At 38.1% G+C, this 25,735-nt stretch overlaps 1 protein-coding gene across 1 annotated transcript in view; it reads right to left on the bottom strand.

The window, feature by feature from the left end:
• NCOA7 (nuclear receptor coactivator 7) overlaps positions 1–25,735 on the bottom strand; it is a 239,440-nt gene that overhangs the window by 98,126 nt on the left and 115,579 nt on the right. The window contains exon 6 of the mRNA XM_044676919.1: positions 21,824–22,065. Coding sequence (XP_044532854.1) covers positions 21,824–22,065 — 242 coding nt within the window. The remainder of the gene's footprint in view (positions 1–21,823; positions 22,066–25,735) is intronic.

Genomic DNA, 25,735 nt, shown 5'->3' with positions numbered 1-25,735 from the left:
TAACCCACGAGATTTAAGCGCTCCCCTGCGTCAAGACGTCGGAAACGGAAACCAGTTGGACCATGTTGGATCAAGGGAAATGTAGTTTTGATACATTTCCCTTGTCCATAGAAATATATACATTTTTAGATGGTTTTTTCCAATTTCCTTTTTACAATTCCCCGTGAGGTCCGGCAAAAAAAAGGTTAGTCCTTTTTTCTTCGCTGGACCTGTAAAAATAGACAACTTCTAAATTTTTCAGGAATTTGGGGATAAAGAAATGGATGAACAAATGGTTAAAATTAGACGCATTGACAAAAAACCAATTTGGGGGGCTGTCCCCCACTGGCACAACAGTGTACAATTTAAAACAATACATACAACTCAATTTCAACTCCCCATAGTTCAATCAACTGCACCCCAAAGTTCAAAGTTTGGTCTTCATGGTACAGTGAAGGCTTTTCAGACACCTTCATGGTGTCTTCACCAAAACAAGTTCGTCATCTGGATTCTGGGGAGATGGCAAGATCCTTATCCTGAAATTATTCTCAAAAGAATTTAAACTTTACATTATAGATTACAAAACATACATTTTCTTCTAAGATTTTATATAATTCCCCGTGAAATTACTCCTAAAAGAGTTAAATAAATATACATATATTTTCACATTATCGAATTTTAAAAAACTTAACAGATATCCCCGTGAGGTAATTCTTAAACACACCTTTTTTCTAAAAAAGGGTATCTCAGGTCAGGTAAGGATGACAAAATACAAAGAATAGAATTCAAGAAAAAAGATGAAAAATTAACTTGTGAAATGAAATGTAAAATGTGCAAAAAAATCTAGGGAAAATAAACTTAGACCTTTGAATGAAGGTCTAATTAAAGTGAATTCAACAGTGTGCAATTACCCATTCAGAGCCAGGACTTAAGGAAATGTCTCTCTCTGATCTGACTTATCANCCTTGTCCATAGAAATATATACATTTTTAGATGGTTTTTTCCAATTTCCTTTTTACATCAGCTAGGTGATATGATGTGAGATCTCAAGCTCCAGAAAAAATTCCTTGTCATCAAATTCTTTGGTGGTCACAATACTTTTGCTCTCTATTTGTATGATCATCAGCTTCTGGACCAGTATGGCTCTCATCTTTGACAAATAGTTAACCCACTTAGAAAGCAATCAGAAGGTCCCAGAATACAAGCGATCTACCACAAATAAGGTGAGGCTTTCAGCACATATCACTATTGGGGCAGATGTAGGGAGTTAAGTGTCTCAAATTTGAAACCTGAGAATCATATTTGATTCTCTTTATCTCCTCCTTATTCATTCTCCATGTTCTATAGATTCTAACTTAGCAATAATTGCTTGTATCTGCCTTCTACTCTCTATTCATATTGCTACCAATCCAGTTCATACCCTGCTGGCTTCTTCTCTCTCCAATCCACCCTTCATAGGGTTGCCAAAGTAACTTTCCTTATGCATAGGTCAAACTACATCATTCCTCTGCTAAAAAGCCTTCATTAACTTCCTACTCCTCCCTGAATAAAATAGACTTATTAACCTGGCATTCTAAGGCCTCCACAATCTGACATCGACCTATTTTTCCATCCTTATATGACTCTTCACTTTGTGCTCCAGTCAAAATGGCTTACTCACCATTCTTAAATCTCATCTTGCTCTCTTGGGCCTCTGTAGATTTGTACCCACAATCCCATGTGCCTGCTATTATCTTCTTCATTAGTCAAAGCCTAGCTTAGGTGTCATCTCCATGAAGTTCCCACCCTCCACCGTCATACCAACCCTACCCAGAAGTGAACCCTCCCTCTTCTAATCATTGAGGCCACTCAGTTTGATCTCACCTATGCCCTTATCACTGTAACTTGTATTAGGGTTATTTGTGTAAGAGTCTCATTCCGTCCACAATAAAAAACAACAAAAAAAATCCCAAAATAAAAAACTAGGTTTTTTTTTTTTAAATCTTTACATCCTCAAAGTTTACCACAGTGCTTTTTGCAGTTAGTTCTTAGTAAGGATTATAAGTAACTTAATAAGTTTAATTGAGTTTACTTAAATTTAAATTCATTTAACTACATGCCAAGCAACTATTGTATGGTGAACTAAAATGGGGCAAAAATAAGCTATGGAGATGGAAAAAAAAATGCTTTTAGAAATGATGCAACAAACTTATTTCAAACAATTTAAAATGCATGTGGAATGTGGGTGAACAGGCTCATGTAATGTGTAGCAATCAGAAACTAGGTAGTTTGCTTTGCATAAAGTATCACATTACTTCTAAGGCAAAAGTAAATTATAAACAATAATAGGTTTAGCAGCAAGTGGCTATAGCAGAAGGAGAAAGGATAATCTTGGTATATAGTTAGTGTGAATAGTGCTAAAGGTCAAAGGTAGTGCCAGAACTTCACAGGGACTGAAAAATCCAAATTCACTCTAAATAGTATCAAATACACAGGTTCATTTAGAACAAGGGTTCTAAACCAACCTACCTCCCTTCCTACATTCCTTCCTTCTTTCCTTTCTCATAAAAGAACATTTTAGCCTAAGTTAATTTAGCACATCAATTTTCAAAAGGCCCAAAAGAAACACTAACAATTACATGTTTTAAGAATGCAAATTTTAGAAAAATCTCGAATAGCATAAACAAAAAGCAAATAGCCATGAAATCATGTAAACTTAGCTAAATTCAAATTTGCTTTGCAAAACCAAAACAATTTACACTGTTTTCAATTATTTGTCACAGCAAACCAAAACAAAAATTTGTCCAAACAAATCTCTATCACTAGCTCAAGACAATGTTAAGGCGAATCTTCCCAAACAGCACAAATTCAAACCAGCAAATCTCCACAATCTGTCCATGTAGAATCTAGAAGCCCCCAAACTTGTAGCCTAGAAAGATGTAAGGTGAAAGCCCCCGGTTTGACCTTGTCACATGATGTTTCTTTCCTGAGGGAAAGTCCAACTTCACTTGTCTCAGACTATTTTGAGCTTGAGTGGGGATGATCATTCCCATCAGGGCCAATCCCAAACTGAGTGACTTGTTTTCAGAAGCCTCTCCCAGGATATCACAACCTCCTTTGGATGATCAAACTCAGGACCTTCTGCTTATGAGACTGACCCACTGCCTACTGCTCTAAAGAGAAAGAATCACTTGGCTTGGGTAACCAGGTCAAACCCGGGGCTTTCACCTTTGAGCTAAGTCAATTGGGGTTCATTAAGTTTTTCTAAGCCACAAGTTTGGGGGCATCTAGATTCCATGCCAACAATCTTTTTTTAACTTATTATTTTGCTATGGTCAAAAATGAGTCCTACCAAAAATGAACACCTTATCTAGAATTTCTATATCTGCCTTCAGTGTGCACAACATCTAAGGACCTGTGTGCTTTAGCAGTGATGTTAGAGAAGCAAATCTAAACCCTTTGGAATATCTTGGGTACATAAAACTTAACTAAATTTCTTTCTGGTAAGGAAACAGAATAGTGACAAACTTAATTGTGTTGACTATGGAGTGTGTGTCTCCACTGCATTAAAAAGATATTACTGTAAATGAGATAATTTATGGAACAAGAGATGCTACTCTGGCAGAAATGATTGCACATTTATAAACCTTTTAAGTGATGTGACAGAGCATTTGAGGGAAGCTGAGAAAAGGGACAATAAGTTAATACTGCAAAAAGAATATAAATATATACACTTAAGATGCTTAAAGTGGAATGTATAATGTAGTCATAATATTCCTCTTTACCTTCCCAATAACAATGAAAGGAAATTTATGATCTTATAGAATGTAAAATGAAGATGATTAAGAACATGGAGATCTATTCTGGTAGGCTAACATTTATGACTTTTCTAGAAGGTAAAATACTTGTGATAAAATATCCATTAAGCCAAGTAATAAATGATGCATTAAGAATCAAACTAATACACAGAGAAAAAGACTATACTTTCGTTATCAGCAATTTTCTTTACAGACTCATGAAAGTGCAACTGAAAGATATAATCTGCTACTAAAAGAGCCTGAGGATATATCTCAATTCAACTTACTATTACATGCAATATTTAAAAATAATAATTTCATCCTTTTAAAAGGAAAGAGGCAATGGCATATTACATAGGCAGATAAATTGTTACCACATTATTCATTATTATTGAAATCACAACAAACTCTTAGATATGGGACAGTTCCTCAATTTTTCTGGATATAGCAATTCCCATGGCACCTTGTATGCTTACACTAGCAGCATCTTACAGTAACATGAGGCCTAATTCATAGTTTTCTAAGTAGATATATAGGCAAGCTTTGATCTTTGTAGTAAATATGTTTAAGTTTATGTTAAATCTGAGTCACATTTTAAAAGTGCTTGGGCATCATTAATTTGGGAATGTCTGGACAAGTTGTGTATGATTGCGACAGAATACTATTGTGCCATAAGAAATGTCAAAGGAGATGCTTTCAGAAAAAAAACAGGAAGATTTATATGAATTGATGCATAGTGAAGTGAACAGAACTAACAGAACATTATAGGTAGTAATCAAAAGTTTTAGCTACAATGATCCACAATAATTCAAAAGAATTTATGACAAAAAAATGCTATCCACTTCCAGATAGAGAACTGCTGGACTCAGTGCAAATTGAAGCGCATTTTTATTCCTTTCTTTACTTTTCTTGTCCTTTTTTTCCCCCTTAACAACACAAGGCTAATATAGTAATGTTTACATGACTTCATATGTATAATGGGAGGTATCACCTGAGTAGTGCCTTTGGCATGGGCATCATATCCCTAAAACTCAGGCAAACTGTAAGCAGGGAAATTCCTTTGCTACCTTCTATCATTGTGGCTCCTAATCCAAAACATCTGATAACTTTTGTAAGACCCAGAGAGAATTATCCTCCTTTGTAAAGAAGATTAGAAAGCCCCTCAGAGATGATATTTGAACAGATAGACTGAGTGTTGAACCTATCAGGGGCACTCTTCACCTTTACTTAGAGGGCTGAATTCAAGGGATTATTTCTGTTAAAGAGGTAGCTACAGAGATAGGCAGGTGCCTGAGCCCAGTCGAGGACTTTTGGAGTTGTGTAAAAGACGGGTTGTCAAGACTTTGTGGATGGCTTGACAGCCTAAAGTCCCAGGCAAACCCAGTTCCCTGTCAGGGAGACAGCAAGAGTGGAAGATCCGGGTTTGGTGCTACCGGAACTTGTTTAGAGCTGTCCCCAAAATATCCCTTTTCCCTCTTATTCAAACCTAAGGTGTATCACTGACAGCTATCTGACTGCAGATTCCTATAAACTGGGATGGTTTATTATAATTGTGGGGTTGAGGAGGGTTGAGGAGGGTTGAAGAGAGAGGGGTAGGTAGCCATGTCTAGTCTCTAAGTACAAGAGGTCCTTTGGCCCCGCCTAGCCAATGGCTTTGGCTGAGAAGCTCTGTCCTTCCTTCCTCCAAGACTGTCTAACAAACACTAGTCTTCTGTCCAGGAAAGTAAAAGTCTCTCTCGGTTGACAGAGTTGAGGTGAGAAGCTTCAGGCTGAACCAGCTGCCTCCTGGGTCCAGGACCCCTTTGGCTGCTGAAATGTCCTTTTAGCCTCTTTGATGTTATGCAGGCTCTCTACTGAAAAAGCAGGAACACTAGCAGGTCTTCTAAGTATCCAGGGATGAGTAGGGAATGTCTCAGGGCTCCAAACTCCAAGATCCTGAGAGCAGGCAGGACCTCTGTCTCCTCCCAAGTCTCAAGACCAAAAGCCCCAGGGTTCTTTTCCCACAAGCTTCTGCTTTCCCCAACTGTCATTCCATGCTTGCAACATTCTAACAGTAGATTGCTCTCTTGTGCCAACTATTTCCACACCTTGGATTGTCCTTTAGATGGACACAGAGAGACACCTTCTTGATATCATCAAGTTGTATCTCAGACAACTAAACTATGAGGGTCACCCCCTATGTCTCTAGGCAGACCCGGTCAGATGACCAACGCTTCCCCCCCCCCCCCATTGAATGCCTGAGTGTTTATCACACTAGAATCACATCTTCTCTGTGGCACAGTCACGTCTCCACTTTTGTAAAGAGTAAAAAATCCCCAGAATTGATGTCGTCTGGGGGACAGCTTTTCCATCTATGCTGTCCTCCCAAGGAATGGCTCTCCATCTTGCTCTTCCACCTTGCTATTCTCTTGGCCATTCTCAACAATACTTTCTAAATTAATAAATTTCTCTTTTATTTTTAAGCTAAGTTTTAGAGTCTTGCATTCTTGCAAAAGGTACCCTTCCCGAACCCCAGGGGTTTATCTCTAGCTCCCACAACACTCTGAAGCCAGAAATTTTACACGGTATAAGTGAAATACAAGTATGGGAAACAGGAAGTAGTCCAGTTTGCCTGGCCAGAATGTGGAGAATAAAATGAAATAAGACGGTACAGGTAGGTGGCAAACATAGGGGAAGACTTAAAATGCCAGGTAGAGGAGTTTGAATTTTATCCAGTGGAAATAAGGGTCACTGAAGATACTTAAGAAAGGTGTCAGACTTGTGCTTTAGTAATAACAATTTTGCATCTGGGTAGAAGATGGACTGGATAGGGGAGAGAATTAAGGTAGACTCACTCAAGAACCTAATGCATTTCAGGTGGGAGGTGATGAGGATCTGAGCTGATAACAATAACAACAATAATATTAATATAAATAAAACAGCTGGTTTTTATATAGTACTTTAAGGTTTTGAAAACACTATTTATAGTAGGCACCTTGGTAATATAGTGAATAGAGTGCTTGGTCTGGAGTCATAAAAAATTGAGTTCAAATCCAGCTTCAGATAATTAAAACCTTTATGTGCCTCAGTTTCCTAATCTGTGAAATGGGGAAAAGAACAGCACCTACCTCTCAGGATTGTGGGAAGATCAAATGATAATGACAGTGCTTAAGAGTGCCTGACACATACTAATACTTAATACTTGTTCCCTGCCCCTTCTCTTTTAAAGTTAAACAATTCTGAGAAACAAATTATTTTAGAACATATTTAACTGCAATATATTATTACTTGTTCTCTTTTCTTCCACCTTCTCTTATCTCATTTAATCTTCCCCACAACTCTATGAGATAGATGCTATCATTCCCAATTCATAGGAACTCAAAGTAGGGAATCCAGGGTGGAGAGAGGGCACATGACCCTACTAGAGTCACTCAGTTGGTAAGTATCTGAGAACTGATTTGAATTCATCCTCACTCCAAGTTCAATACTATATCCATTTAGCTGCCACTTAGCTCTATTGATCTGGGTGCCATGTAGCTACCCCAAAAAGTCAATAGAACTAAAATGATTAAAGAGAGAAGTAGGAGGATAAAGAAATTATGGACATGGAATTCACAGAGTAACTGGTCGGATAAGTGGGGTTAAGGAGAATGAAGTATTGAGGATAACTGCCAGGTTATTAATCTAAGTGAATGGATAGTGATCCAATCCATTCAATATATATTTATTATCTAATATATGCTAAGTACCAGGATACATTTATTAAAAAGAAAGATAGTTCCTGCCCTAAAGGAATTTATAATCAAAAGGCAGAGACAACAACATATAAAAGGAAACAGGAAAATGGTGTGGGAACCAGGGAAAGAAGAGGGAGGCAGAACACCAAGGGGGCATAGAGGGGCATCTTGTTCTGTGGAGTTGAGAACAGGCAGAGTAGCAGATGCAAAATGGAGTAAGCTGAGTCTAGTTTCTGCCCTTTACGAAGGACAATGTTGGGAGGAATTTGGTACTCTGTTCTACCCTGCAATCAGAGGAAAGAGGAAATTGAATGAGGTGGCATTAAGCAAGTTTGAGTCAGCAGCATGGTGGTAGGTTTAGAAATGATGAGCTTATCGTGGGTAGACATTTTGTTCAGCTTGTTCAGTGGAGTTGAAATCAGGTAAGGCAACAGATGCCAAGCTCAGTGAGTTAAGTCCAGTCTCTTCCTTAAAACAAGGCATTGAGAAGAGTTGGTACTCCACCCTTCCATCCTCCAATCAGAGGGGAAAGGAGATTGAGGGAGGTGATTGTCCTTAACAAAACAAGATAGGTAAAAAGTAGTTTTTTTAAAAGAAGATAATGAATTATGTCTCAGTCTAGATTTAGCAGTTGAGAGAGTTAATAACCATGGAGAGACTATTTTCAGTTTAGTGGTAGGATTGGAAACCAGATTGTAAGGAACTGAGCAGTGAATGAGAAATGAGAAAATGGAGGCAACAGGCATTGGCAAGAGATTAGATTGGCAAAAGGAAGTAATTATAACAATATGAACCATCACCACCAAAACCAGCCTTAGGATCTCTAATCTGCTCTCTTGTTATTTACTTGCTTTGGTTGTGTCTGATTCTTTGTGACCCCTTTTGGGATTTTCTTGACAATGGAATGGTTTGTCATTTTCTTCTCTAGCTCATTTTACAGATAAGAAACTGAGGCAAATAGGACTAAGTGACTTGCCCAGGGTTACATAGCTCAAGTGTCTGAGGCAATATTTGAACTTGGGAAGATTAGAGTTCCTGAATTAAGGGCCAGCACTCTATCTACTGTACAACCTCTCTGCTCTTAACCTGCTCTGGCTACTTAGCAATTTAGGGAAAGAGATGGAAAAGGAAAAAAGGTACCTCTGGTCAGTTACTGCTGACAAATCAAACCAAATCAGTTGAATAGATTAGTATTAGGGGCAAATTGGTCAGAGAATCAGTCAACATGCATTTATTAAGCACCTACTCTGTCTAGGCATGTTGGTAAATGTTAGGGAATTAAAGAAAGGCAAAATTAGTACTTATTTTCAAAAGCTCAAATTCTAATGGAGGAGAAAATATGCAAACAATAAAGGTTAAATTACAGGTAATCTCAGAAGGAAGATACTATCATTAAGGGAGACCTCAAAAGGTTTCTTGTAGAAAGTAGGATTTTAGCGGAAGCTTGAAGAAAGCTAGAGCAGTCCAAAAGCAAAGATGAGGAAGGAGAAAATTCTGGGTCAGTGAAATTGCATGGAGTTGAGAGACTGTAGTATTGAGTATGGGAAACTAAAAAGAAACCAGTATCAATGGATCAAAAAATATATGGAAGGGAATAAGGTATAAGGAGTCTGGAAAGAAAGGAAGGGGCCAGGTTAAAAAGGTAAAGTTTTAATAGCTAAACAGATAATTTTATATTTGATTCTTGAGGTAATAGGGAGCCAAGAGTTTGTTTATTTTAAACTCTTACCCTCTGACTTAGAATCAGTACTAAGTATTGGTTCCAAGGCAGAAGAGTGGTAAGGGCCAGGCATTTGGGGTTGTGACTTGCTCAGGTCACATAGCTAGGAAGTATCTGAGGCCAAATTAGTTCAAATTTGAGGTCCCCCCAATTCCAGGACTGGCTCTCTATCCACTGAGCCACCTAGCTGCCTTAGAACCAGGAGTTTAATGAATAGGGAAATGACATAGTCAAATCTATGTTTCAGGAAGATCACCTAGAGTAAGTGACATGGGCATTGTGCAGAGATGGCAGGGACCCTGTACCCCTTAACTCAAGCAGGTTGTGAACAGGGAAATTCCCTTCCCCCTTCCTGCCCTTGTGACCCCCGAGGCAAAGACCATTATCCTTGGAATTCCTTTAAGTTGAGATAGACAAAGAGTTACACCTCCTCAATATCATCAAGTTGTCTCTCAGATATCCATCTGTCCCCTAAAATATGAGGGTCACCCCCTATGTCTCCAGGCAGACCCTGATCAGATGACCAAACCCCCCACCGAATACCTGTTTACCACTCTAGAATCACATCCTCATCATGACACAGCATCACATCCCCATGGTTGTAAAAGTATATAATCCCCAGGATTGAGGGATTCAGGGGGCAGCCTCCCATGGCTGTTCCAATCATGCTGTCTTGCTGGCCATTATACTAATAAACCTTTCGTTTTACTTTTAAGTTAACTTTGGAATCCTCTCAATCTTAAGAATGGTTTCCTTCCCCAACCCAGGGGTTCACCATTTGCATCCCTATAACTTAAGGAAGAGACTTAAGACAGGGAGACCAACCAGAAGGCTATTGCAGTAGTTCAAATGTGAGGTAATGAGGGCCTGCAGGAGGATAGTGGCAGTGTCAGAGAAGAAAAGGAGGTGTCTAAAAGAGATGCTGTTAAGATCGAATAGGTGAGTTTTGGCAATTAATTGGATATTGGTTGGGGGCAGAGGGAGGGGAGAGAGAGTAAGAGTGAGAAATTGAGGTTGGTGCCTAGGTCTCTAGCTGAATGTTAACTAAAGGAAAGGAAAGATGGGATATGAATTCTAGTTTTTAGAAGATCATATTTCAAAGAGTTCAGAGGAAGGATGGACTGTTTAATTTTGTATTTGTATTGCTAGTCCCTAAGACAGTGTCTGGAACATAGTAAATGCTTATATATTCATTGATTTCGTGGACTAAAATTCCAAGGGGGGGAGGGAGGTCCTTCCTGGAAAAATGGGAAATTATCAAGAAATTTTATAGATAGTAGGAATCATTTTTAATGATGAGAAGGCACTGGAATTATCTGAAGGGACCACTGTGAATAAACAGGGAACTCATCAATCGACTTAGACTTTAAAAGGATAAGCAAAGAGAATCTTAAGGCAAAAGCAGGTAATAGAGGATAAGTAAGAAAGCATGACATGATCCTATAAAAATAGTATCAAATGTGCAAAAAGTTAGGATTAGTTAGGGTTGATAAGAGAAACAAAGGGCACCAAAAAGATTTCTTTAACGCTATAATGGTGCAAACTGGAGTTTCAAAAGAATGAAGCACTTCTGGGAATGGGAAAACAATAATTTACCAAAGACAAGACAGAGCTGTCCAGTTTCTATTTTCCTTATGTTTTCTCTGACAAGGAAAAAGACCTTTGTACTAGAAATGACAGACAATAGTATACTGATATCTATATTAATGATAATGACAGTTATAAGCATTTATATTTTATATATTTAGTCTGATACTTATAAGCATTTGTATAGTATCTACTATAAGCCAGGCACATGCTAACCAGTTTTACAAATATTATTTCATTTGATCCTCACTATAACACTGGGAAGGAAGTGCTATTGTCATCCTTATTTTACAGATGAGGAAACTAAAGCAGACAGAGGCTAAGTGACACACCCAAGGTCTATTAGAATAGAATAGAGGTGTCGACATGGAATCTAGAGACCCCAAGGATTAATAAAAATAATAAGACATGCCAGACTAACTTTGTTTTCTCTTTTGATAAGATTACTAAACTAGTAGTCCAGGATGATGCTGTAGATATAGTTAACCTAGGTTTTAGCAAATCATTTGATAAAATGTCTCATGCTATTTTTTTTCTAGTAAATATGGAGATATGTAGGTTAGATAATAATATAAAAAAAGATAGAGTGGCAAGTTGGATGAAAAGCTAGACTCAGAGTTCAGGCTAATGGTTTGTTTTAGAATTAGGAAGTCTCTAGTGAAGTGCTTTAGTGTTCTAGACTTGTTCTGTTTAACATTGAGTACCAATGACTTGAACAAAGAGATAAATAGCATGTTTATCACATTTGCAGTTGATACACAGAGAAAAGAGGATGATAAATGAGATACAGGATTCAAAAAGATAATTGACTGGCTTAAATATTGGGCTAAACCTGTTAAGATAAAACTAATGTAAATGCAAACAAAAGCTTTGGCAAAAAACAAACAAACAAAAAAACAACAACCCAAAAGTATCAGACAGGGGAGGCATGGTCAGCAGTTTGTCTGAGAAAGATCTCAGGGTTTTAGTGGACTGTGAGCTCACTGTGAATCAGCAGAGTCATCTGGTAGCCAAATGAGGAAATAGGCTGCAATAAGAAAGGCAAAGCTTCCTGGAATATGGACATGATAGCTGCTTTGTACTTAGCCATAGTCAGACCATAGCTGGAGTTTAATTCAGAATGCCAGTTTTAAGGAAAACACTACACTAGAGAATAACCAGAGAATAGTGAAAGGCTTATGTCATATAAAGAAAGGCTGAAGGAATCTAAGATGGTGAAAAAGAAGATTCAGGAGGGATCTGATAACTATCTTCAAATATTTGAAAGATGTTATCAAGAAAGAGGGATTAGATTTCCTCTGGTTGGCCCTAGAGGGAAGAACTAGGAATAATAGATGAAAATATGAAGGAGAAAAATTTAGACTTGTCAAGAAGAACTTCCTAGCAATTCCAAAGTGGAATGGGCTACCTTGGGAGGTAGTGGGTTCCTTCTTTTTGAAGGTCCTCAGGCTGTGTTAACTTGGAAATAGTACAGAACTACTAAAGTTGTCAGAAAAAAAACCCAAATCTTTAATCAGGAAAGAGATAGGTCTAATAATTGGGTGCTATCACAGATCCAAGTACCACAAATTACACAGAGTCAATGTAGAACCCAGAGTCATAATTAAAAATCCAGACCCATGTATAATATTATAGTGAAACAGGCTTGTCTGTGGGAATTCCTAACTTAAAAATCTTTGGCTTCCAGACCTTCACCCTATTGTGAGGGTTATTCAGCAATTAATTTAGTAATAAGTGTTGGACCTAGCAGGAAGGGCTGGAGAATTCCAAGATGGGATGAAGGAGCAGGAAGTGGGGCTTGTGCTCTGAGAGAGACTCCATAGTGGTTGGGAACATAACTGTTGCTAACCCTGGGAGGTCTCAGAGTTAGGGAAAAACTGCATCCAGATTCCCCTGGGATCCTGAGAGGTGGAGGCTTTCAGCAAGTGAATAAGACCTGCAGAGCAGCACCAAGTGGGGAAGTGGTTTGTGATCTGGTGGACAGCATTGCAAACTCACTCTCCCTACATGGGTACCTTGGATCACCTGGTGGAGTTGGCTCTTGGCATCCTGTGACCATCCTCAAATTACCGTGAGACCCCAATTGAAAGCCATCCTCAGGCCTTTTAGCTGAGCTGACCAAACCTGGCTGGAACCAGGTTTGGAGGAGCTTTCCCTGTGACTTCAGTGCTGCTCCTTTGGGCCCTGCCTGGCTTAGGTCAATAGGATAGTGTAGTCAAGTCCTTCCCTGTCCCCCATGGTTTGCCCTTAGGTTGTAAGTATAGAATCCCTTATTCCCATCCTTCATTATTATTTCCCTCAATTAAACTGTATAAACTTTTACCTTTGCCTGCTGGTTCCATAGGCCCTGGCCTAGGTGGCTGAGTGACTGTTGGGCCAACTGCCATTTCTGTGACAGTTAATAGCTTGGCAGTAAACCCTGATCTCCCTATCCTGGTTGGTTCTGTCTCTCCTTCAACCCAGTGTGAACCCACAAACCATTTACTTACATTTAATAATAATAGTTAACATCCCTGGTGCCCCACCATTATACCCCCTTACCTGAAGGAATACCTTCCAGACACCTCCAATTATCTGAAGGGACCTCCCGCCTCCCAGACCTCTCCCCTGCTGGACCACCTACCTTGGAGACATCCCCCTGTCCTACCCCCTGCTGCCTACCACTCTATAAATACCCAGCTCAGGCACAGCTCATGGTCACACTTCAAACTTAGGATGTGAGACCCTGGGTTTAAACTAAGACAATAAAGTCCCTTTGCATCTTGCATTGGTGGTTCAGACTCAATTACTGAGATAATTCTCCAGGTACATCAGTCAACACCCTTGGGCTCTGGGGACCATATCTCTGCAAGAATGCACCAAGCAAGATGATTCTCTGGAGAACAATAGAATTTGGGGAACCAAGGACAGGAAAGTATGTTTGACTGACATTACCATGGTTACAAGGAAATGAGAGGTCCAACAATGCAAATAGGCTCTGGAAAGAAACCATAGCCAATGGCTGGGGTATCTGGGAGTGGTCTACTTACAACAGATACTAAAAAGATGGTTGAGTATTTAGGGTTCATACTATCAGGGGGTACTAGAAGTATTTCCCAAAAAAGAACTGCTAATGTCCAAAAGCTGAATGCACCAAAAACAAAGAGGCAGCTTAGGGCAATACGTGGTACAATGGGATTCTATCATCCATGGATCCCTGGATACAGTGAGGTGACCAAGTGTCTTACTGATCTGACCAGAAACTCAGAACCTGAACCTTTAAAGCTCAAACCAGAACATCTTCAAGTCATAGTAAAGCTGAAGGAGGCTATTTTGTCTGCTTCAGCCCTTGGGATCCCAGGCTATTCAAAACCATTTCACCAGTTTGTAAATGAGTGTAAAGCAGGGGTAGGCAACCTTTTTGGCCCTGAGAGCCATAAATGCATGCTGGAGGAGGAGGATGGAGGAGGAAGGTGTTGGAATATGGAGACGGGGCTGAAGGCCCCCCTGGGGCACATCCTGGGGCTCTGCCGGGACTGGGTCCAGAGGTGGAGCCAGATATGGCTCTACAGCCATTCGTTGCTGACCCCTGGTGTAAAGGGATAGCTTCTGGTGTATTAACACAGACACTGGGAGAAAATTACCATCCTATAGGTTACTATAGTTGTAGTTATCAGTTAGATCTGATAGCTACTGGGACTGCCCCTTGTCTGAGAAGAGTTGGTCCAGAAGTCAGCTGATTTAGTTCTGGGGTGCCCATTGATGGTGTTTTGTTCCCATCAAATTGAAGCACTTATGAGAAAGTTTCATACTGGAGCATTTTCTGACCAGAGAATTTCTAAGTATGAAATAATTCTTTTGGGTAATGAAAGCATACAGCTTATGATCTTATTGGTGAGCAAAAGAAAAATTTTCTTTTAAAAATAAAATTTTATCTTTGCTCAAAAGGGTGGACTGAGGAAAGGAAAGAGAGAGAAATGGGTGAAAACATAAGTAAGAGACATGGTTTTGAATAAGAAGATCTGGTTGCATGCTACAAACTAATGACAGTGGGTTCTGGAACTCAGAGGGAGGATTTGAGGAGTCACCAACTGCTCCTGAGGGCTCTTGGATTCCTGTCCCTGGAGCAGAGTGGAGGTTTTGGCTTCCTCTCCCCTGAGCTGAAGAGAAAGAGATATCTGATCTCTGTTGTTCCTACCTTGAAAAAAGCTACAGTGAAGTGGAAGTGAAGTGTTCCTATATGCTGAGAAATACTTTCCTTACTGAGAAGATTAACCCAAAGAATATCTGTGTAACTTTGAGGCTGATAGAGAGCCAGTGTTAATCTGGAGGCCTGAGGCCAATCTCAGAGCCTGGCCAAGCTGGGTTGGACTCAATTATCAGGAGTTTAGTCCTTGGCTATCTACAGAGTATGTCATCTTATAAAACAACTGGAGGACTAATTAGATTCAGGTGTTGATAGTAAGGTTTGCAGAATCTTAGACAGAGATAGGCCAGGGCTTTGGGAGTGTCAAGCAAAGGAAGAATTTCCCTTGAGGGAAATTTAGAAGGGGGAAGCTAGTGAGAATTTCTTAGAGCTAGGGAACCCCTGTTCCTAATCCTCCTTCCCTAATCTTTTATTATAAAATAAATCCCTGTTTCCTCTTCAACAACATGGTCTTGGAGGCTTTATAGATCACTGGTCCTGTGAGTGAAGCCATCAGGCTTACTTCATTGAAAGGTACAGAGGGTTCAAATATACCTCAGTACATACTTTAGTAGACTTCATTATTTCATGGCACAGGTGTAGGTCTCTAATATAATGGGGGGAACTTCTAAGACTAACAGGGTACTTCACATATGATTAGGTCTATAGACCCACAGACTGGGATCCTTAAGTACTTAAAAGTCCATTGTTCAGTCTGGAAGGGTTGAGTCTGGGACTTCCTTAGGGGTGAATTCTCAGGGGTTTTGGTCAGAAATGGGGTTTTCAGATTTTAAGATGACGTAGGATATGCTATGGTGGGATTTTTTCCCTCTATAGGCTGGACTAGATGGCTGCTGAGGTTGTTCTTCTAACTCTCTTAAGTAACTTACACACGGTCACACAGCTAGGAAGTACTTAAGGCCCATTTTGAACCCAGGACCTCCAAGCCTGACTATCCACTGAACCACCTAACTCAACTCCCTTGACTCCACCCCCACCCCCAAGTACTCTTACTTAGAATTCAAGATGCACATTAATTCAATTCCCAACAAACATCTGTATTTAACATCACTAAGTGCTAGGACCAGTGCTTGGGACTGGGAATACAAAAACAAAAATTACTTCTTCCACCAATTCTTCCCAGATCTCCTAGTCAGAAATTGTATTTCAGCTTGTTAACTTGTAAATAACACAGAACTACTAAAGTAGTCAGAAAAACCAAGTCTTTAATCAGGAAAGGTGTAGGTCTACACCCTAGGCCTCTGGGGACAATACCCCTGGGAAAGACCGTGCTAGATGACAGCTCCAAGGAATAAAAGAATTTGGTAAACTTATATACCTTTTGGGAAACTGAGGGACAGGGAAATATGATTGATTGACATTACCATGGCTACAAGGAAATGGGAGTGTCCAAACTAGCAGAAAGGCTGGGGAAAGGAACCAGAGCCAGAGGCCAGGGTGTAAGGGAATGGACCATTTAGGGATGGATCCTAAAAAGGGTGGTCCCTGCACAGGTGTGGGTTTTCTAGGGAAAGAATCTCTGATACCATGGGAGAAGCTACTGGACTAAAGGACAGTTAGCATTTGATTAAAATCTGTTAACTTCACCTAGGTCTATTCAGTCTGAAACTGCTGGTCTGAGATTCCCTTCAGGGTGGATTCTCAGGGGAACAAAGGGCAAGCTTTGGGGTCTCTCATCTTTCAAGCAGACTAAACCTGGGGTTCTCTTAGATTCCACATGGACAAGTTCAATTCAATATACATTTATTAAATACCAATTGCCTTTCCTCTTGGAAATTTTCCTAGAACTTCAAATCATCAAATTTATGCTAAAAGCCTATCATCTACACAGCACTATGCTAAGTACTGGGGACAAAAAGAAAGGGAAAAAAGTCACTGCTTTCCAGGAGCTTCCAGCATACATACTTTTGTTCCATTGTATACCAGAATATATACCTGTCTCTCTTATAACATCTTAAGGTTTTTATAGGAGCAAAGGAAAAGTGTTATTCTTTTTTCTGTATCCCTCAGTACTTAAGTACTGTGCTTCACCTAATAAAAGACTATTAATCAATGTTAGTTGGATGGATGAATGGATTCAGTTATATTTAGAGAAGTTATGTAACACTGAACATATTAGTAAAGGAAGCTATAAAATCTTTTCCCTTTAGATACTTGAAAGTCAAACAGATATTCTTAACCAGGGGGTTCATGAACTTGCTTTAAAAAAAATTAATATGCTATTAATTGTATTTCAGTAGAATTTTTCCTTTGTAATCTTATTTTTCATTTTGTATATTAATTTTTCATTTTATATATTATTTCCTTTTTATGTATTAAAATTTAAAATTATAATATATAATTCATATATTAATTTCATATTTATGTATTATTTTTAAACTTGTTTTTAAAAAGAAATATTATAACTATTTCATAATCCTACATATTTTGTTTTCATATATTTAAAATGTTTATTTTAAAAATTGCTTAAAAAATAAAGTTTGATTCTTGTATTTTAGCATAAATATATACATTTTATTTTTATGCATTTTAAAACATTATTCTGAGAAAGGATCCATAGATTTCAACAAAAACCTGCTAAAGAAGTATAGGTGGAGTGAGAAATTTATGTTATTCTCAAGTTAGCAATAGTTAGTAATATCTCCAAAAAGGTTGTAAAAGCTGCCTCACCTCGCATTTTTCTCCAAGCACCCTCCAAGACAAGATTATTCCTTGAGTCTTTTGAGTTTGTTTGGGAATTTGTCTGAGGCAGGAATCCCAGGCTGGACATGCCCAGAAGTACCCAACCTTCAGCTTACAAGACTAACATGCTGCTTACTGTGCTAAAGAGTCACTTAGGTTTTATCCTAGGGTCCATTATTCAGTCTGCAGTTGCTAGTCTGGGATTCCCTTCAGGGTGGATTCTCATGGGAACAGGGAACAGGGAACAAGCACAAGCTTTGGGGGTCTCCAACCTACAAGCTATTCCTAAAACTTGGGGTTCATCAGATCTCACTAGGCCACAAGTTTGGGGTCTCTAGATTCCATGTCGACAGTGTCTCCAACTTCCAAATCATTTCTTTGAAATATTTTAAAGATTTGCTTGGGTATATCCACAGTGAAGCTATTCTCCAATTTCTTGAAGATGCTAATTTATTTGAATGTGTCCACTGTAAAGCTATTCAATATTCTTTTTCCAACCTCTTGAAATGTTAATTCTATTGTATCTGGCTTGGGCTTCATACCTTCCAAAACCCAGGCAAACTGTAAGCAGGGAAATTCCCTGGCTCCCTTCCGTCCTTGTGACTCCTAACCCAAGAACATCTGATAACTTCTACAAGACCCTGAGATTATTATCATCTTTGGATAGTCCTTTAAATTGAGATGAATGCCCCTCTCTTTCTCCTGACAATAAGCAGGGACAGCTCTACAACCATTCTCAGCTCTGAAGAAGCTATAGAAGACTAAGACCATCGCTCCTTTTTCCCTTAGATATTTGAAGAGGGGGGAGATGGCTAGGGCATTGTACCCCCCAAACTCTGGCAAACTGTAAATAGGGAAATTCCTTTGCTCCCTTATGCCCTCAGGACTCCAAACCTAAAACATCAGACCTAGAGGATTACTCTCCATTGATTGTCCCTTTGATTTGAGATAGACAAAGAGACACACCTCATCCATCTGTCCTCCAAATCAGGAGAACCACCCCCATGCCTTGGGGCAAACTTCCCTCCACTCCTAGCTTCAGTCGTCCTCTCTCTAGAGTCACTTCTTCTCTGTTGTAAAGAGTATAAAAAACCCAGAATTGAAGTCCTCTGGGGGACAGCTTTTTCATCCATGCTACCTAGGAGACAGGCTTCTACCTATGCTACCCTCTTGGCCAGATTCAACATTACCTTCCAAATTAATAAATTTCTCTTTTTTATTTTTAAACCAAGTTTTGGAATCTTGCATTCTTTTTTATTATTATTCTTTTTTAAAATTATTTTAATTTAAAAAAAAATTTTCCATGGTTACATGATTTATATTTTTACTTTTCTCTTCACCCCACCTTCACTCCGCCCCTCCCCAATAGCCTACACGAATTTCCACTGGTTTTAACATGTATCATCAGTCACAGAGTCTTGCATTCTTGAAAAAGGTAACCTTCCTGAACCCCTGGGGTTCACCTCAAGCCCCTCACAACATATCTTTTTATAAGTTGGGTGTGTCTATAAGCCAGAGAACATTTTTTATTTTTGTATCAGAGTTTTTCTGTAAGCCTGGCAGTCTGAACCCTTGTGCCTCGGAGGCAGACATGATTAGGTCTCTCTGTAACTCTTTAGGGGGTTTCTGCTTTGGGTAAATGACTTGAGGCAGTGCCCCCACATTTCTTTCTTTCAATAAAGCATCACATTTTTAAGTGATGGTTCTCCCTGGACATATTGTTTAATGTTAGTTAAAGAGGGTGTATTTTGGATTTTCAAGGTCTCAATTTCCACTCTGCACAGGTCTATCACACACACATATCACATACATACAGACTCATGCACCTACATGGTCATCTAGATTTGCTCTTAATGAACTACTCAGTTCAGTGTGTAAGGATGGGATTTGTGCAAGGGGTATGGGACAAAAGGAGCCAGAAGAAGGCAGTTGGTGACAGTTACTGACAGTTGAGACCAGAGAGAATTCTGGGAGAATCTGGGGTGGGAGGAGAGGAGGAGAAGAGAGGTCTTTGGGCAGAGGACTGGGAGGAGAGAGGAGGACTTCCCAGCTCAGATTCAGGACTGAGGGCTTCCTGAGGATCTTTCTTTGGAAATTGAAACCCTGATTCCCTGGTCAAAGCTATTCATCACATCTCAACCATCAAGACTTCAATCACTGAGTGAGCTAAGTTTTTGGACTCCATTTTGGGAGCGATCTCTTAGTCTCCTTCACCCATTACCCACCTTAGCTGAGAGACCCCCTTTCAGTCAAAACTTACAATTATAGGAAAGGATAGAAAAAGAAATAGAAACAGAAGGAGAAGAGGTGAGGGGAGAACCTTAGAAGTGGGAACCATTGAGTTTCCCACCTAAGTGACGGACCCCATAGGAATGAAGAGAGCACTGCAAAATCCCTCTGCCCTTCATCCCTTTCCCCATTCCCTGAATTGCGAATAATAAAAGCCATTCATCAGTCAGATAGCATTCCAGAGTGCCTGAGAGAGGAGGGAGAGGGCAACTGCAGCTTGGTCTGGCTGCCTCCATCTTGAAGCCAAAACACCTGCTGTGAATTTAACTGATGGTGGGGGTTGTGTGAACCCTGTCCTTATTCGAGATCAGATTGGGGTATCACATACCTTGTTTTATAGGGAAGCCTTGACCCCCAACTCCTGTTGGGCGGCATGACCATCCAGGTCACCCAGTTTCAGGGTGACACCCCCTTAAAGTCTCCTAGTGTATATTTGGTACAAAGGGAGAACTAGAAAAGACTCACCACATAGACTCTTTCTCTCTTTCCCTTCTATCAAACTTTGGTTACTGAGGCTCTCTTTATTCTTATAAGTGGTACTAAATAACTCAATTATATTTAATTAACCTAGAATGAACATGGTATTTTTTGTATTCTATAAAGTCTTGTAACTTCTCTGCTTCAATTTTCTCATTTCCAAAATGTACATACTATCCCTTGAGATACAAACTAGGAAAAATTACTCTGAGGTTAATAAAATGAAAATTCTTATAAAGTATAGCATATATACACCTCGGTAAACAGGATTTGAGACTGCCTGACCCCTTTGTATACAGAATGGGAAGGCTCCTAGTGCTTGGATGCATGGACTTTTGAGAATCGTAGCCCAGAGACAAGGAAAATTCATTTTACCTAGGAGAAGGCAGATGAGAGATCAGGAGAGAGAAGCTCACCATGACAGATCTGAAGAGCAAGTATGGTTTAATGTAGTCAAAGGTAAAGAGAAAGAAACTTATGTAGATGTTTTACAATGCAAGTTCATAGACCAATGTCTGAATTTCACATTGGAGGCTTGGCTCTGATAGTTATGGCCTCCATTGGAAAAAACTCTGTAGAGTGTGAATGGAATGAACTGAAGCTGCTTACTTCATTTCCTGAGAACAGAGAAAGGACTATGAGGGTTTAGCTCCTCTTTCCCTCCCGTGATGACTATAGTCAGCACACATTTTCTGTATTATTCCTCTCTTTCTTCAAGCTGTTTCTAATCCCTGACTTTGTCTCAAATAAAATCATGAACGGTGTTAAATTTTCAGTGATGCAAGCCTGTTTGTTATACAATTAATAATGGAAAAAACAAGTGAAGAATCTGAAATATACTGGACTAAATATTTTTGAGATTTGAATCTCAATCTACAATACCTAAGCTTTCATCTTATCCTTGTAGGCTCTGACCTGTAATTATGAGAGATTCTTAGTTTTAGTTTTTTGATGAATAACTCTTATAAGCTCCCAAATAGCAGATACAGACAAACTATGTGACTCAGGAACATTTACCCTTAAGCTATTTGAGTCACAATTAAGTAAGATTTTGGCAGGGTAGAGTGATGGCAATCTATATGGTAAATTTTCTGATTTCCAGAGTGGAATAGAGGTGGACCAAAGGAAGATAATTTCATCTCTGGGCTACCCGGTTAGAGTAGAAAAGTGTAATTTGGTAGGGGTCACCAAACTCCTAAATTCTAAAGGTGGGGAATACATTGCCTATTTAGTCAATCTTACCAGACATGGGTACTTGTTGATTACATTAAAATAAACTTATTTCTCACAGGAGAAACAAATGCAACTGATCTGATCTTCATGACAAGACATTTACTATTCCAAACTTTTAAGCAACATACAAATAAACTTTCAAGTTTCCTTTCAAAATGAAAGTAATATTGAAACTTACCTATATTATAGTATCTCTTTAGTTCTGTACGTCTGATCTCTTTTAATTGATTATTTTTTCTCTTTTTTTTCTCTTCATCAGTTAAATATTCTTCCTGCTTCACAGGAATGCTGCAATTATCTTGTTCTGAAATAAGTGACTTAGCATCTTCTTTTCCAACATGAGTCTTAATATTTGTGGTGCTTCGAGAATTGGCTGATGCTGTTTCAGCATTTTGCTTGCTTTGCTTTTTCTTTTTCAACCTAGGAGGGGTGAAAAATATCATAAGAAAGGAACTACTTAGGCAACTTTTTTTTTTTAAAGCTTCATAGGGTTCTGGAAACTAATTAATTGATATACGAAAGTATTTTTCATATATTGTTGTCAGATATATATTCATCTAATTATGTTTACCTTTTCCATTTGGAACTATTAAATTCTTATGATGCTAAAATGTGGAGCTCCGTACACCTTATTTATTTCTAAGATATTGTGGGGAAAAGTGCATTATTTAGCCCTTAAGAAAAATAAAGATTTTTCTATAAGATATAATTTTTTCCTTTATTGTAATCTCACAGTCTGGGTTTCTGAAACAAAATACAAATAAGTATATGCTTAATTTTTTGAAAGTTTCCTAAAATGATGTTCAAGCTAACATCTACTAGATCCTGGCCACTAAAGATTAATTTATAGGAATCTGCTTTTATAACTGTTGCTATTAACTGCTTAGGATGTGAAAAGTTTACTATTATTAATATGAAATTATAATTAACTTATTTTTACTCAATTTACACTTTCAATAATTCCTAGGCCACAGAAATGTTAAGTATATAGTTTATAGTAATTCAATATGTAATTCACATTTTGTAGTTTGGTTTTTATTTTCTGGAGCATATCTCTTCTTGCAGGACTTTATTAGTAATATATAGAAATGCTGAAGATTTAAAGTGAGTTTATTTTATATCCTGCTACTTTGCTAAAATTATTGAAGTTTCAACTAATTTTCTAGTTGAATCTTTAGGATTTTCTATGCATCTATCACATCATCTGCAAAAAGAGATAGTTTTATTACCTTTTTGCCCATTCTGACTCCTTCAGTCTTTTTCTTCTCATTGCTATTGCTAGCATTTCTAATATTATGTCAAATAACATTTGTTATAATGGGCACCCTTGTTTCCACTCCTGTTCTTATATGAAGCTTCTAGTTTCTCCCCATTATAAATAAAATTGGCTGATAGTTTTAGATAGATGCTTTGTACCATGTTTAAGAAAAAAATTCATTTATACCTATGCTTTCTAGTGATTTGAATGTGTTATATTTTGTCAAAGGCTTTTTCTATACCTATTGATACAATCATGGTTTTTATTATTTTTTTTGTTATTGATATTATTACTTATATTGATAGTTTTCCTTTATATTAAACCATTTCTGCATTCCTGGTATAAATCCTGTTTGGTCACAATGTATTTTCTTATGTGACATATCATTATAGTACCCTACCTAGTATTTTGTTAAGGATTTTATATTCATATTCATTAATGAGCTTGGTCTAATTTTCTTTCTCTGTTTTTGCTCTTTCTTAGTTTAGGATTTGACACCATATTTGTTTCATAAAAAGAGTTTGGTAAAATCCCTTCTTTATCTGTTATTTCAAATAACTTAATTAAGAGTTCACTTATAAGTCCGTCTGGTCCTCATACTTTTTTCTTAGGAAATTCATTTATGGCATGTTCAATTTCTTTTTCTAAAATAAGTTTATTCAGGAATATTATATTTCTTGCTAGGCAGTATATATTTTTTGTAGTTATTCTTCCATTTCTCTTACATAGTTAAATTTGTTTTCATGTAATTGAGCAAAATAATTCCTAATAATTACTTTAATTTCATCTTCATTGGTGGCATATTCACCCTTTCTCCCTTCTATCTCTTAGAATCATTGATTCTAAAGCAGAAGAGTGGTAAGGGCTAGGCAATGGGGGCTAAGTGACTTGCCTAGGGTCACACAGTTAGGGAGTGTTTGAGACCACAGTTGAACCCAGGACCTTCCATCTCTGGACTTGGCTCTCAATTCCAATGAGCCACCTAGCTGCCTCCCACCCTTTACATCTTTAATGTTAGTTGTTTGGTTTTCTCTCTCCTATCTCATATTAACTAATGGTTCATCAGTTTTGTTTTTGTTTTTCATAAAACCAACTTCTAGATTTATTTACTAATTCAATGGCTTTCTTACATTCAGTTTTACTGATCTCATCTTTCATTTTTAGAATTTATAATTTCATTTTTAGTTGGGGATTTTAAATTTGTTTTCTTCCCTAGATTTTTAAATTGCATTCCCAATTAATTTTCTTTTCTGCTTCTATTTCATTAATGTGAGCATTTAAAGACATAAATTTTCTGCTACTTCTTTTACTGTTTTTAACAGGTTTGGGCATTATGTCTTATTATTATCATTATCATTAATGAAATAATTTATTGTTTCTATGATTTGTTCTTTAGCCCACTCATTCTTTAAGATTAAGTTATTTAGTCTCCAAATAGTTTTTACTTTTTGTTTCCATGGTCCTTTATTGTAAATGATTTTTATTGCATTGTGGTCTGAAAAGGATGCATTTAATATTTCTGCTTCTCTACATTTAAATATAATGTTTTTATGTCCTAATATATGGTCAGTTTTTGTAAAAGTACAATGTACTACTAAGAGGAAGATATTTTCCTTTTTATTCCCATTCAATTCTCTCCAGAGATCTAGCATATTTAACATATAAGATTCTATTCATCTCCTTGTCTTCTTTCTTGTTTATTTTTTGGTCAGCTTTATCAAATACTGGAGGAGAAAACTAAAGTCCCTCATTATCTATTACTGTCTATAATTCACTTAGTTTCTCCTTAAAAAATTTTAATGCTATAACATTTGGTGCATATAGATAGTACCTTTTTAACATATTTCCTTTTTTATTTCTTTTGATTAAATCTGTTGTAAGGATAAGGGGATAAGGGGTAGGGAAAAATGCATAGATTGTCTTTAAGAGGAAAGGAGGACAATTTAGACAAATTTAGACAAACTCTGGGAGAAGATTCTGGAAAGAGAAGCTTGGGAGAGGAGGATCTTGGGAATTAACTGAGATCAATGGTCACTCCTTAACTGGCTTCTCTCTGAGCTAGTAGGAAGGAAATTTGCTCTATCATCTTCTGGGAACAGACTAATCTTGTGAAAAGATTAGGAAATTTCTGGTTTTAGAGAACTGCTCTGGAGATCTGTATTTCCCTGAAGTGCTGAGACCAATCTGGCTGATACAACTTGGTTAAGGTAAACCCAAGGGTTTTTCACCTGGGACTTTGAGTTTACCTCTAAAGTCAACCCCTGGCTTTGGGTAAGGACTCAACCCATCTGTGAGTCCTGTATCCTTAGCTTTTTAGAGACAATTTGTGATATTTAGGTTAAGTAAGGTAGTCAGATAGTTTTGGGGTCTAGTAAAGATCATGGAGCTGGTAAGAAGGGCTTGAGAAGACAAGAAGGGCATCCCTGTGAGGGGGGCATAGAAAGGTGGGAGGAGTTAGAGCTGTATAGATTTAGGACATTATCTAACATTTCCCTAACCTCAACAAACTTGGTTTTTCTATAATTTCAAGGGGTTGTGCTTTACTGGCCCTGGGGAGGTTCCTAGAATTAACCTAGTTGGTTTTTTTCCATTACCAATCCATCCAATCCATCTAGGTCATTCCCAGTAAATCTATCTCCATTTGGACATAGATTTTATTTTCACTATTTTAGCTTTAACTTTCTCAGAGATCATGATTGCCATTCCTGCTTTTTTTGTATCAGCTTAGGCATAGTATATTCTGCTCTAGTCCTTTAGTTTTACTCTCTCTCTCTCTCTCTCTCTCCCTCTCTCTCTCTCTCTCTCTCTCTCTCTCTCTCTCTCTCTCTCTCT

This window comes from Gracilinanus agilis, chromosome 4, assembly GCF_016433145.1.
Source record: "Gracilinanus agilis isolate LMUSP501 chromosome 4, AgileGrace, whole genome shotgun sequence".
Lineage (NCBI taxonomy): Eukaryota > Metazoa > Chordata > Mammalia > Didelphimorphia > Didelphidae > Gracilinanus > Gracilinanus agilis.
The sequence above is the reverse complement of the archived record's forward strand: the minus strand, read 5'-3'. Positions and strand labels throughout refer to the sequence as shown.